This window comes from Rosa rugosa, chromosome 6, assembly GCF_958449725.1.
Source record: "Rosa rugosa chromosome 6, drRosRugo1.1, whole genome shotgun sequence".
Classification (NCBI taxonomy): domain Eukaryota; kingdom Viridiplantae; phylum Streptophyta; class Magnoliopsida; order Rosales; family Rosaceae; genus Rosa; species Rosa rugosa.
The window spans coordinates 24188532-24201265 of NC_084825.1; the positions used below are offsets into that span (position 1 = coordinate 24188532).

General features: G+C 38.1%; 1 protein-coding gene and 2 long non-coding RNA genes across 5 annotated transcripts; 2 read left to right on the top strand and 1 right to left on the bottom strand.

Moving 5' to 3' along the window:
- Positions 1 to 4470: 4470 nt before the first annotated feature.
- On the top strand, positions 4471 to 5985 carry LOC133718564 (NAC domain-containing protein 101-like). Its single transcript, XM_062145425.1, has one exon. The coding sequence runs from the start codon at positions 4591 to 4593 to the stop codon at positions 5704 to 5706; it is 1116 nt and encodes a 371-aa protein (XP_062001409.1). The 5' UTR covers positions 4471 to 4590; the 3' UTR covers positions 5707 to 5985.
- Positions 5986 to 8458: 2473 nt separating this feature from the next.
- On the bottom strand, positions 8459 to 9236 carry LOC133713570 (uncharacterized). Its single transcript, XR_009848094.1, has 4 exons — positions 9141 to 9236; positions 8958 to 9002; positions 8737 to 8832; positions 8459 to 8647 (listed from the first exon to the last, which is right to left on the bottom strand). It is a non-coding gene; the product is annotated as an uncharacterized LOC133713570 (long non-coding RNA).
- Position 9237: 1 nt separating this feature from the next.
- Positions 9238 to 12734, top strand: LOC133713568 (uncharacterized). Of its 3 annotated transcripts, none has more exons than XR_009848092.1 (3): positions 9238 to 9755; positions 9878 to 10230; positions 11627 to 12734. It is a non-coding gene; the product is annotated as an uncharacterized LOC133713568 (long non-coding RNA). The 3 variants fall into 3 exon arrangements; XR_009848093.1 differs by lacking the exon at positions 9238 to 9755 and having other exon boundaries at positions 9763 to 10230; positions 11627 to 12167; positions 12279 to 12734; XR_009848091.1 differs by lacking the exon at positions 9238 to 9755 and having other exon boundaries at positions 9763 to 10230.

The window sequence follows — 12734 nt, forward strand, 5'->3', positions numbered from 1 at the left end:
CTTGTTACCTACAAATATTTTTTTCATTTCCAGTTTACTTTGTTCACCCATTTAGCTACCTGCGTCTCTCAGTTATTTTTGGCGCATCCTCTTCATCTCTCTTAATCAACCAGTATCATGAAAATTGATGATAGTCAGGGTACTGAGAGGAAGAAGAAGGGTGGGTTTCAAGTGGGCAAGAAGAAATTGAAGACCAAAATGACTAGTAGGCAAAGGCTAGAGCTGCCCAAGTGATGGAGGTTGACAAATGAGGTTCGATGATAATGATTCTCTGTGCATGTTAAGAATTGGTTATGAGTTTACTTTTAGATATGCAATTTCAGTTTCTCTGATATTGTTGGTCAATATTACTATTTTGCTCACCATTTTTTTTAAAAAGACGATGTCTTGTGGTAGTTAATAGCATTGAGTTGTTAAAACTTAAAACAATACCAAAAGATTGTGCTTCACCTTTTCTGGTTTCTAATGCATCAACAGTTAATACTTAGAGGTTGATCAACTAAAAAAAAAGAAACAAACAGATGCTAGTTGCAGGGGATGAAGAATAAGTGCATAGTAACTAAAAGAATAATAATAAAATCAAAACATTAATATCATTTAATAAGATATTGTCCTTTATTATAATTTTATATCAGGGTATTATAGTCTTCCAATAAATCAACAACTTGCAGAGTGATTATGAACCTTGAATCAGAGCTTTGTTCTTGTTGTGTTGATCAGAAGTTATTGAAATGAGTTTGGTTTAGCTCGGTGGAAATTGGAGCTCCTCTGGTTATCGATTTGGTCAGTTTGTCCTAATCTGGGTGTTTGGAGTTTATGTTTGAATTAGGAAGTAAGTTTGAATGAGTTGTGGAATCTGTTGCTGCTTTTGCAATTGTGGATTGAGTTTTGTTATGATTAATGAAATGGTTGTGAAGAGTGAAAATGGTCAAGTGTGACCTGGGGTGTCCTTAGTACTTTGGGGCACACCTTAGTCAGAATGGAACGAGGTTGGTTGGGTGTCCATAGTAATTCCGATTACTATGTGACATTATTGCTAAGTATACTCCAACTTAATTGTTGACGAAATTGGGAATTGTTATAACGTTGGTTTGCATAAGCATGATGTGAAATGATAACAAGTAAAGAAAAGGAATTAATATATTGGGTGACCTTAGTAAATTTGGGTGCACCTAATATATTTGGTCCACATCATAATTTCAAGTAAATGTTCAGTAAGTTGGGTTAATTATCGAGCTTGCAATTGGTTGGTCAAACATTGGTAAAAAAACAACATTGGTCAATGTCGGTCAAACAAAGGTGAGATTTCAGTAATCGTTGAGATTATTAATCTTGGTCAACTCCTGGTCAAACCAGGAAAAGTGGTTAGACGAATTATTAATCTTTGAGATTTCAATTACTAGTTCAATGAGATATTAACTATCGAAATGTCAGAACTTAGGACTCCAGTTACCTGAGGAACAGAAGGTTCGCGACTTTTGGAGTACGTGAGGAAAAGCATCGAAATCCAGGTAGGGGATTCGGGACTCTCCTCGATTAGTGGTTTTACTATATTACACGTTTTATATAATGATGGATGTTAAGTATATGTGGTTTGGTTATGTTAAAATGCAATGCATACTAACCAAATCATGAGAGATGTGATGGCTTGAGAGCGAAAGTTGGCACTGACTTCCTTGAGTTCGATCCCCTTAACCTCTGGAGCGTTAATTAGTTACGCCGGTCGTCCGGGTATTCCGATCATAATGACGGACTCAGTACGTGTGTGTAACTAGGTAGTGGACGCTCTCGCTACGCTTACCTGGTTATAAATTAATTTGAGGTAAGGTCGTGTAGTGAGTCTATGGGACCAGCCATTAGGTAATACTTGGATTTGGCACTGTATTTATTTAAGCATCATGCATCAGTTTTCAAGTTGAAAAACATTATCAAGTTTGTCATTCCTTGAAATCTTTGGTTTAAGCATGTTTTCATAATAGGATCCCAAAAATATATATTTATTGGTTTCAAATCTAGTCGAGGTAGGGTTCCTGTAGAGCAGCGAGGATGAAAGCTCACGCCTACAATAGTGTGGATGCAGGTACTGTGCACTGGTGACGGGACAATAGCGGACGAAGTTAGATGTGCAGAACAAGTTCGGTAAACCGTCTTCTGGACTTTATTCTGATTTCTAATTCTCGAACTTTGTATCTCGGAACTTGTATGAAACTATTCTTGTGTTGAACCTAGTTAAATTCTTATTCCTTGAATTTTGTACCTCCCGAGTGAGCATTCATTTCAAGTCTAGATGAACAAATTGAATTTAGTGATTCAAGGATTTTCACCTCAAAAATATTTGTAACTTCCGCTGTGTTTATGCAAAAAGTTTTTCAAACAAAATGCCTAGAGGTTCTATAGAATGTAAATCGAGCGTTCGGTTTATGTTTTAGAGACTCGTGGCACTGTGACGTGCTTAAGCTGGTGAGGTGCAGCAATTGGGGCGTTACATTTTTTTTTTCGTTGCTATCTAAATGTGAGAATTAGAGGATAAGAAAATGTATAGGCAATTTTGTTCAATTTCTATTTCCTTAATATTAACACAGAACTAATATGAGAAAAACATGGAGCTAGGGTTTCGAGTTTTTCAGCACCTTTCTTCTACCAATGGAGATATTGGCCTGGAATTGTAGAGGAATTGGAAACGATGCTGCTGTATAGGCGTTGTGTGTTCTCATTCAGAGGCATTGTCTGGATTTCATCTTCCTTAGTGAGACTAAGGTTTCTGATGTTGATTATATGGCAAACCTGAGATTGAAGGTGGGCTATCTGAACTGCGAGGCAGTTTTCAGCCAGGAACAGTCCGGCGAACTGGCTCCATTCATATGGAAACGAGGTGGCATGAAGTGCTGACTGGACAGGGCGGCAATGTCAGCATCTTGGGTGGGTTTGTTTCCAGCTGCTAGGGTTACACACCTGGCCTCGATTCATGGGGATCATCTCCCAATATTGCTGAGCTGTGGGGCGGCGCCGCAGCTGCAAAGGTCATCACGAAGGTTCAAATTTGGGTGCTTTTGGGCACAGCATGATGATTGTCGTCAAGTTGTTGAGCAGGGATGGGCAACCCCGGTCGATGGTACTACCATGTTCTAGGTTAAGGAAAAAATTATGCATACTAGGTTTGCTTTGAACCACTAGCAGAAGGCAACTTTTGGTAATAGGAGAAGAGAAATGGAGATGTTGCCTAGTAGGCTGCAGACTATGCTTTCTTGTTCTCATTCCATTGAACTATAGCAAGAACAAATGGAATTATCTTTCAAGCTTGATAACCTGTTAACTGCTAAACACAACTACTGGCAACAGAGGTCCAAGGTGACATGGTTGACTGAAGGGGACCGTAATACAAAGTACTTTCATTCTAAAGCTTCAAAATTTCAAATAGAAGAGCAAAGAACATATTGCGGTTTATTTGGAAGTAATGGGACTTGGCATTCCTCGGAGGTGGGTATGGAGGAAGTAGTTTTGGAGTACTTTTCTCCTATGTTTAAGTTAGGTGACTTTGATCGATCCTAGATGCATGAGGTAGTTAATCTACTGCAGCCTAAGGTGATTAGTGAAATGAACGATGATTTATGTGCACCTTACTCTGAGAATGAGATCAGGGATGCACTTTTCCAGATGTACCCTACCAAGGCTCTTAGTCTGGATGGGATGCCTCCGCTATTTTTCCAGCAGTATTGGGAGGTGGTTGGGCTTGATGTAGTAGCAGCAGTACATGATTTCTTACATTCTTAGAGGCTGCTTGGTGCTCTTAATTACACACATGTTTGCTTGATTCCTAAGGTACCCAATCTTGAGCATATGCCTAATTTACGCCCAATTGCTTTGTGTAATGTGGTCTATAAAATATGTTCTAAGGCTGTGGCTAAGCGGTTGGGGAAGATTCGTGATGTCTTGATCTCACCTGCACAGAGTGCTTTTATTCCTGGGAGGTTGATTACTGATAATAAAAAAAATATAAAAAAGATAGAAGTCTTTGTCTCTGTTAAATTTGACAGCTCAATTCATCATATCATTTACACGTAAGATAAAGCCTATGATTGGAGTGGTTTCATATGTCTTTTCTAACCGTTAGAAGTATCCACGTGGATTTGATTACTCTGTTAGAGCTCTATAAAACTAAAAAGAGTGCTCTCCTATAGTTCATAAAAAATTAAAAAATTAAAAGAAAGTGTGCATTTCTCCCTAAAAAAAAAAGAGAGAAGAAAGAGGTTTATGATGTCATGCCTCAACGGTCTGATCACTAACCTATAAAATTTTAATTACAGCCTTCCTCACCACGACACCGTTGATGACAATTTGACTCTGGCGACAGTTGGCAGAGAAACCGCGTGAACCGCCTTAGGCCGTAGAGCAACGATCATATTTCCCAATCTGTCTATAAAACCCTTTCACTTCACTCACTAACTCATAATTCACAATTTACAATTGCAATTTCTCTCTTTCTCTCTCTCTTTTCTCTGCTTCAATTCCCTGTTTCAGTCTCTCTAACCCGGAATCCCCAAATCCCAACCCAGAAAACCCTAATTCAAAACCAGAAAGGAATTTAGGGATATGGATCGTTGCCTTCCGGTGGGTGTGAGATTCCACCCGACTGATGAAGAATTGATCGGCCACTACCTCTACCTGAAGAATAATCCCAACTTAGCCTCGGTGGCACCATCCTTGTTTCTTCCTGAGTTTGATTTGTACGGTGAGTCCGAACCCTGGATCATTTGGGAAGCCTATGGAGGACCCAATCTGAAACAACAAGATCTCTTTTTTTTCACTCTCCATAAGAAGAAGGCCAATCCCCGCGGCGGCCATGCTACCCGGCATAGTCGAAGGGTTGGATCGTCGGGCACATGGAGCCAAGGTGAACCGTCCAAACTCGTTTTTGGCGAGAAGAACCAGGAAATCCCAATTGGGCGAAAGACGAAATTGAGGTATGAGAACAAACTGGTGCCGGAACAACACGGTTGTTGGATTATGGAGGAGTATAGCACTGTTGATGATTCAAGTTCTTCTTCTGCACATGATGATTATGTGATTTGCCGACTCCGACGGAACAACACCAACAGATCATCATCATATGGACAACGAGGAGCAATAAGAAATAATAATGATAACAAGAGGAAGCCTCAAGATGATGATGATGATCACCATCCAAAGCATAGGAAAAAGCCCAAGTCTTTGACAGTTGCTGATCCACAACCTGCTTTTACAACCAGTGAGGCTAGAAAGACTGTGTCTTTAAAAATGAACCAGAGTCCTAATCCTGAGCAGCAATTTGATACAGTGGAAATGTTATATGATGAGCTGTTTGGCAATGATGATGATCACATGGTTCCTCATGATCAGGAATATGAGACTCAGCATTTGCTGTTAGAGGGTAGTACTGATGACCACATTGACTATGCATTGGAGGTAGTAGAAGGGGATACACTACCCCTTGCCCTCTCAGAACAACACACATGTTCATCATTAACTGTGCAGCCTAGTCCTACCGAAGAAGATACATATACAGTACCTCATATTGGTTCTGACTTGCACCAACCAAGAGACCAAAATGAGTTGATTACTTATGAGGCACAAAGCAGTACAAGTATTGGTATCGGTATGTCCGAGGATACTGACTGGCTTGATCTTGCGTTGGAAGAAGTGCTCTCATCGATACAGCTGATGGGATGACATCGATACAACTTTGGAGATGAGTTCTTGTCAGAAGGGGATGACATCGATACAGCTGATATACTACCACTCTCATCATCATTCCCACAGCTGCTTGGAGATTAGAATCATGAAGTATAGCTGCCTAGTTAGCTCCTTAGTTCAATTAGTTCAATCTCTGAACATGATTTTTGGACATTTCACTGTAAATCATGACACTAGTTGTTTGATTATGTACATTTTATTGTTATATGCTTTTTATGGAAATTGTAACAGCTGCCAACAGCAGCATATCCCTATACAAAATCAATAAAACTCAGATTTTTGTTTCCGTAAGTTTGGTGTTCCTATCTTTGTCAGACATTTGATTTGAATTTAACTGTATTGTTGGCTTCAACTCCATCTTCTCCCTCCCCCTCTAACCACTACTATTGGGGCCAATTCTTCCATCTCAATTCTCTTTTGAATGAAGCAATTGGTTTAGTTAGGTCTTTTAGCTAGATTCTATTGATATCAGAACCAAATAATTGGTAATACACAAAAATACTGTAAATCAGTTTTTGTTAAATGAAATTAACTTTTCACTGTTCGTTCTTTATCTATTTAGTTATTGCACTTGATCCTCGATCTATTAATTGATCATGTCTGGATTGGGCTATCTTCATGGTAGTTATTGAGGTGCTAAGTGCTACATTTCATACGGATGAAATTAAGGTTTCTCTGTTCAGTGGCTAGGCCAAGACCTCTTTGTTGGATTACACTGACTCGTAGTGTTTAGTACCAGAAAATTGGATACCATTTTATTTTTGCAAGCCATGGATCTTGAATCTTTCTATTATAAAGTGTTCCGAGTAATAGCATCATAACAATGACATTTTACAGCAGCAAATTAAAATTTTGAGCACATATCAAGTGCTTGCAATGATACCTCTATTAATAAAAAATAATCCAATCACACGTCTTGGGATGAAAAAAGCATTTCAATGACATACTACAACAAATGAATTACCATTTCACTCTTCAACTAGAAAGAAATAAATACAAGATTGAATTTCATAAAGGAATCAAGCCATCTGTAGCACACAAAAAATGCCAGTAATGTAACACAACTTGGGAAACACGAAAATGTGTTTGGCAGTACAAAACTTAAATACAAGAAGTCAATCCTGAAGAATAAGAGCCCTTTCCACTACAACAAAGATAAACTAGAGAAGCTTGTATATAAGTTGGCAAGATGTCCAGAAGGCTGTTTTGGCATCTCTTCTGATTACAGGGATTTGATATACCCTGTCAACAAGAGAGTTCAAAGACCAATAAAAAAAATGTAAACTGAGACCAAGGAACAGTGATCTAAAACACAACATTACGAGTTGCTAGATGTATAAAACCATCAGAATAGCAAAGCTTCTCTCATGGTGCTACGTGATTTATGACTTTGCTTCCACCCATGCCTTTCGAATATTTTACTATCTTCTTTTTTACTAAGAATGTCTAGTCAAGGGGGGGGGCTACACAAGAATTTCGGAAATGTAAGATTTCACTCCTAAATGTGGTAGCAAACTAATTGAAAATAAAGCATATGCTTGTGGAACTAAAAGATGTGGAGTCAAATACAAAATTTTTTATTTCCATTATTCTAAATCTGGGAAGCAACATAAAGACAAACATTATGGATATGAGTAGTTCTGACTAATTCCTAGGTGTGAAAATCTAGCTCATAATAGAATGACTATAGCCTGTGCATCTCCATGTTTCTGAGGAACAGGATTCATAATATCAAAAGGGAGGAGAGTCCATTAACAGAAAATATCAGAAATTATCTAAATTTATTTTCTAGTATCCACCAAGTTTGCAACAGGTTCTTATCTCTAGTTGTGCAGCTTCTGCTAGTGACTCAACTCTCTCGAACCAACCAAAAACTTCGGTCACCGGCCTTCCTGCTGCTAAAGATTCTATTTGTTTTAGATCAGCAATGTTCTCTAGAATTATAAGAACCTTTAGCACATTTTTCTTATTTGAACACTCCATAGGAGCATGTGTATGTCATTCTATGTGATCAATAACGTAAAGTTGTGTCTTCCAGACAAAAAAAAAAGCAAGTGGCCTGGTACCTGCACCACCAGATTGTTGATTTCGCTGTTGTAAATGTGCTGCAAAATAATTGGATAAGAAAATTACAGTGAAAATAACAAAAAGTGAAAAAGGTCATAAGGGGGATTCATTGCAAACAAGGGATGTGTTCATCAATCCAACACAGTTGGGATAATAACGGACCCAAAAACTCAATAACATAACATGCTCGTCTTCACACAAATCTGAGTAAGCTGTAGAAAATGATATATAATGACTTATATATCTTAAGAAATAATCCTTCTTAGTCCTTACCATCTTTCCTGGATCATCTTCGTCTTCTCCTGTTGCAGACTTTTATATTGCCATGGCAAGTTCATTCCCTGGTTTCGATAAGTCAACAGCACTCTTTGTGGGAGTTCTATCCAGTACACCAAATTAACTTTTTGAGCCATTTGAAGCTGCAGATTTAGTACAGAATTCCATCGTTTTGCATTTTGCAAATGTAAAGCACTTGCTCCTGAGACTTTGCTCCTGTAGAAGGGAAAAATAATTTCCTTGGTTTGCATTCAACTTGCAATTCTCCAAAACAGCATCAAATGCCGGATTTTGGAGTCACTACAGAGAAGACTTTCTTTTGCGCATAGGATAAGGATATGCCGGTAAACACCATTTTTACGAGAAGGTTGACTAGCATCATTGTCTTTCCCACCCAGCAAAATCAAGGACAATCATTCAGTCATAAGTAGCTTGCTTATTGCTTCATCCCTCTATAACATGAACAGAGAGAGATCTCTTTTGGTGCTAGTTGTGCAGAAATATTTGACTTTTGCAAATAAATATCCATGGTTTTTATGATGCTGTCTCTGTTGCTCAAGCACCAGGCTCTTTCCTGAAAACAGAGGTTATTCAGCAGAATAAGCTGTTTGACAATGTAACAAATAAAGCCATCTCAGTACAGATTGAAACCATAAGCTTTACCTTTGTTCACCCTAACGACTTTTAGCATCCATTTCTTTGGTGGGAAGATACTTTGGCAACTTTGATAGATCACAAGCACTAAGGGGTTCTGAAGTTCTGTAAGAAATGAAGCCATGATAGAACATCAAATCAGAAAATATTCAATTTTACATATGAGAATGTATCGTTAATCATTATAAAATGTTGTAACTGATAACTATGTAAACTGATTAAAAAGCTACCTCTGAAGTCATTATACCATAGCCACAAGGGAAGGGTTGGTAGTCCTGCACTTGTAAAATCAGTGTGTGTGTGATTAGTTGTTAAAAAAAATACCATTTGAAAATTTTATAATCCAATGCAGTTCCATGTATTGTTCAAGCCGGTCTGAGTACTAAAAGGATTCACATTAATAACGTAATTACCTCAATTGTTCCTTTAAGGATAGGCTGCCCTGGGAAAGGTTCGGCATATACACTAGCCAATGCTGCATCTATATATGCAGGGATACTTCTTACTTTCACTACAAGAAAAGTAGTCTACCACAACATCATAATAACAACATGCTCTAAATGATCGTTGTTACTTATAGTATTCGACAAGGGGCAAAGAATGTGCGTTGTAGTAAACCATTTAACACTATATGCGTCATTTGCACGTTGTTAATTTTGTTATCAACAACCTACTTTGCGTGTTGTTATCCGCAAGTTGTCAATTAACTTATCAACAAGCAGGCGTGCACGTTGTTGAAATTTTTTTAGAATGACAACATGTAACGAACGTTGTCAAAACTTTGAGAGAAAAAAAGATAAATAGAAAATTATGAGGGGATGGAGTTGTCCGTTTTATCCTAAATTTTAGGAGAAATTTGAAATTTCATTGACCTAACTTCTACAAACTCACTAAACGCCCTCAAAGCCAAAAGCTCATCTCCCGCCACCAACCCTAGTCGACGGTGACCTTCATAATGTTCGATGGGGTCGGAGCCACCTAGTCATTTCAGACCTCAAGATACTTTTCAAGCCGTCAACTCTCTCAAGGTAATTATCAAGCAGTTCTTCATTCTCAGTTTTCAATTTCAAATTCTCTCAAGGTATCAAAATCAAAAGCTCAGATATCTCAGTTTCAACTCAAACACTCACTCACTTGCTGCATCTCTCAGATCAGCCCGCTTCTCTCTCTTTGATTCCCAAGAAGATCAGCTCGCTTTTCTCTGCGCATTATTCCCTTTAATTCCTGCAATGCTTCTCCAATTCTGATTGCAGGTACTATTTTTGACTTCTCCAATTCCATAGACTCCGACTCGCCGACAATGGTGGTTCTCCGTTCACTCCCTCACCGCCTCTCTCTTTTTCCGGCGACCTCTGTTCTCTCCGAAACCTCTCTCCGTCCGCGAAAGATCGGCGTCCGATTCAAGCATTTCCTTCCTTGAGTATCGTCGGATCTTGTATCTCACTCGCAGCGATTCGTGCATAGCTCGACCTCCATGGCCATCAGAGGCGTCGATTTCAAGTGGTCAGTACCTTTCTTCTTGCTCCGCTTAGTTAACTGTGCCAGGTTTCTGATTTCGAATTGTGGTTTCTGGTTTTTTTTTTTTGCTTCGAAGTGTGTATCCTTTATTAGGGTTTCGATTTCAATCTCTGCAATTCGTTTTTCGTTTCGGATTATCTGTTTGTGTGGTTTTCTTTAATATGATTTCTGATAGAGTAATTGTTGCGATTAATTGGAAGCGGGTACCATACTTGTACATATCCGTTGCATATCCGTTGCGATTAATTGGATCGTGTTAGGTTAATATGTGGTTGCTTTGGATAATTATGCTTTGAATTTCATCTGTGGTGATTATTATCATTAATTTTTACTGGTATCTTCATGTTGATTACACTACAGTGTTTGTTTTTCGCTTGTTGATGTTTGCTGATAATGGGCTGGCAGCTGGAATGGATTTGCAAGTCCATTTCCAGTTCTAATCTTTATGTTAAGTATGAGTTTGTAGAGATGTCAGATTGCTCTCAGTGAAATGAAACTAACAAAATGGAATCAGACTAAATGCAGTTCTTGGTTTTGTACAAAGAATATTAATGCAAGGAATTGTTATTACATTGGCATGTTAATTGTGTTGAACTGAATTGGAACTATAGACTAGAAAGTAAGGCCGCAATGTTCTTCTACCAGTTGTTTTCTCGAAGATTTGATTACTAATCAGTTTAAAATTAAGGTGGTATTTCTGGCGAATTGATGGTATCATAATCACGAACCCTAACTCAATTTGAGCCAAGTCTGATGATGGCATTGGAATTTGAGGAATGGGGCTATGTTTTTCTTTGTTGGGAGTCACTGTCATTCTATGTGGTTTATTTGGTTCCTGGGAAATTTAGAAGAGTTGAAGGAAAGGAGCATAAAGTTTGTTCCTTTTTCGGGTTTTGGTAACTGGGTTTTAACTTTCTTGTTTCTTGGGTTCAATTTTGTTGGGTGATTATTCGGTAAGTAAAAGTAGTTGGGAGACATGGATTAGCCAAGCTGTTTGAGCTAGAATTGGATGGAAATAAGTAATGTTCTATTTTTAGATTTGGATTAGCCATTGGCAGCATATGCTTGACACATATCATGTCAGCCAAATGTTGTTAAACTCTTTCTGCATTCATCGTTTTCTTCGAGTTGCCTTGGGTTGGCAACAAAGCAAGACTCTTTTGATGGGTTGGTAGGAAGCTGAAACTTGCCAGCAGAATGCGTGCTTCAGTATTGACTAATAAACATTTTTGTTTGGTGTTGTCATAATATGTATCCAAAAGAACCCTGTCTATACTTTCTGCATTTGTTTCTTCATTTTTTTCTGCAGAAGATGAAAAGGAACTCTTTGTAATTTAATTTATCAACGCTTGAGGATTGACATGTGTGTGCTATTACGCAGATTGTTGCTGTGGCAAATTTGACGCCAGCTGATGATTCAGTGGACGAGCTTGATAGTTACATGTATCAAACTGTAAATCTCCTTCCTCTTGTCTATATTTCACCTTATTTGAATGTTTCTTCTTTCAAAAGCAAAGAGTTAAGTTATGTATGTATGTATGTATGTTAAAACTTAATAGTCATTAACAGATCATACACAAAACTAGGAGATTTTGAGAAATGAGAAGCTACCATTGTTTCCGCAGATTGGAAGCATGCATTTTCCTTACTCTGGCATTTTCCTTACTCTGGAAATGCCAAATAATACACAAAACTAGTTCTGCAAATTGTTTAGTTTCGAAAATATATGAGGTAAATTGGAAATGCCATGTGTGAGTTTGATTGGGGGAAGGCCTTTAGTTTGATTTAACACATTTAGGCTACATGTAATCAGAATACATGTGAATGCATACAGAACAAAAGCTTTTGGATTGATTATGCATACAGAACAAAAGCTTTTGGATTGATTTGTACAACTCTAGAAGATGTCTGAGCATGGTGAGGTGAGTAAATTAATACCAGCAACTCTGTAAGGGTATTTGGTTATCATGTTTTTGTATTCATTGTTACAACTCTATATGATTCTGTATTCATTTAATCTTCTTTTATTCAAGTTCGTGGGCTTGGGTTTGGTGCTACACCATCTCGAGTCAATGCTACTATTCAAGGGAGTGCAAAGGTTAAAGAACTTGAAGCTACTGTATTAAGTCTCCAAGTACAAAAGTTCATTGTGTGCCTCTTGGACGAGATTGTTGGAAGGTTTGGGTTGATGTGGTGTTTGATGAGTATCAGAATATGGAAGTGTATAGAGCAACCATGGATGCCAAACAACTTGGTGAAGTTGTAGGAAGCACTCTTGCATGGCCCAAAAGCTCCATTAAAATGCTCCCTTAGTAGTTGAAGTAGCAGGTACATTTTGCTTTACTAGAGAATTTATGTAGGTCAGGAAGTACCATGCATGTTTTGTGAATGCTGATGAACAAAGAATCCAGTACTTTGTCATGCTTGTTTTGTAAAGCACATATGTATAAGAGAATGTGGCACTCCTAATGAAATGTATATTTTTCATA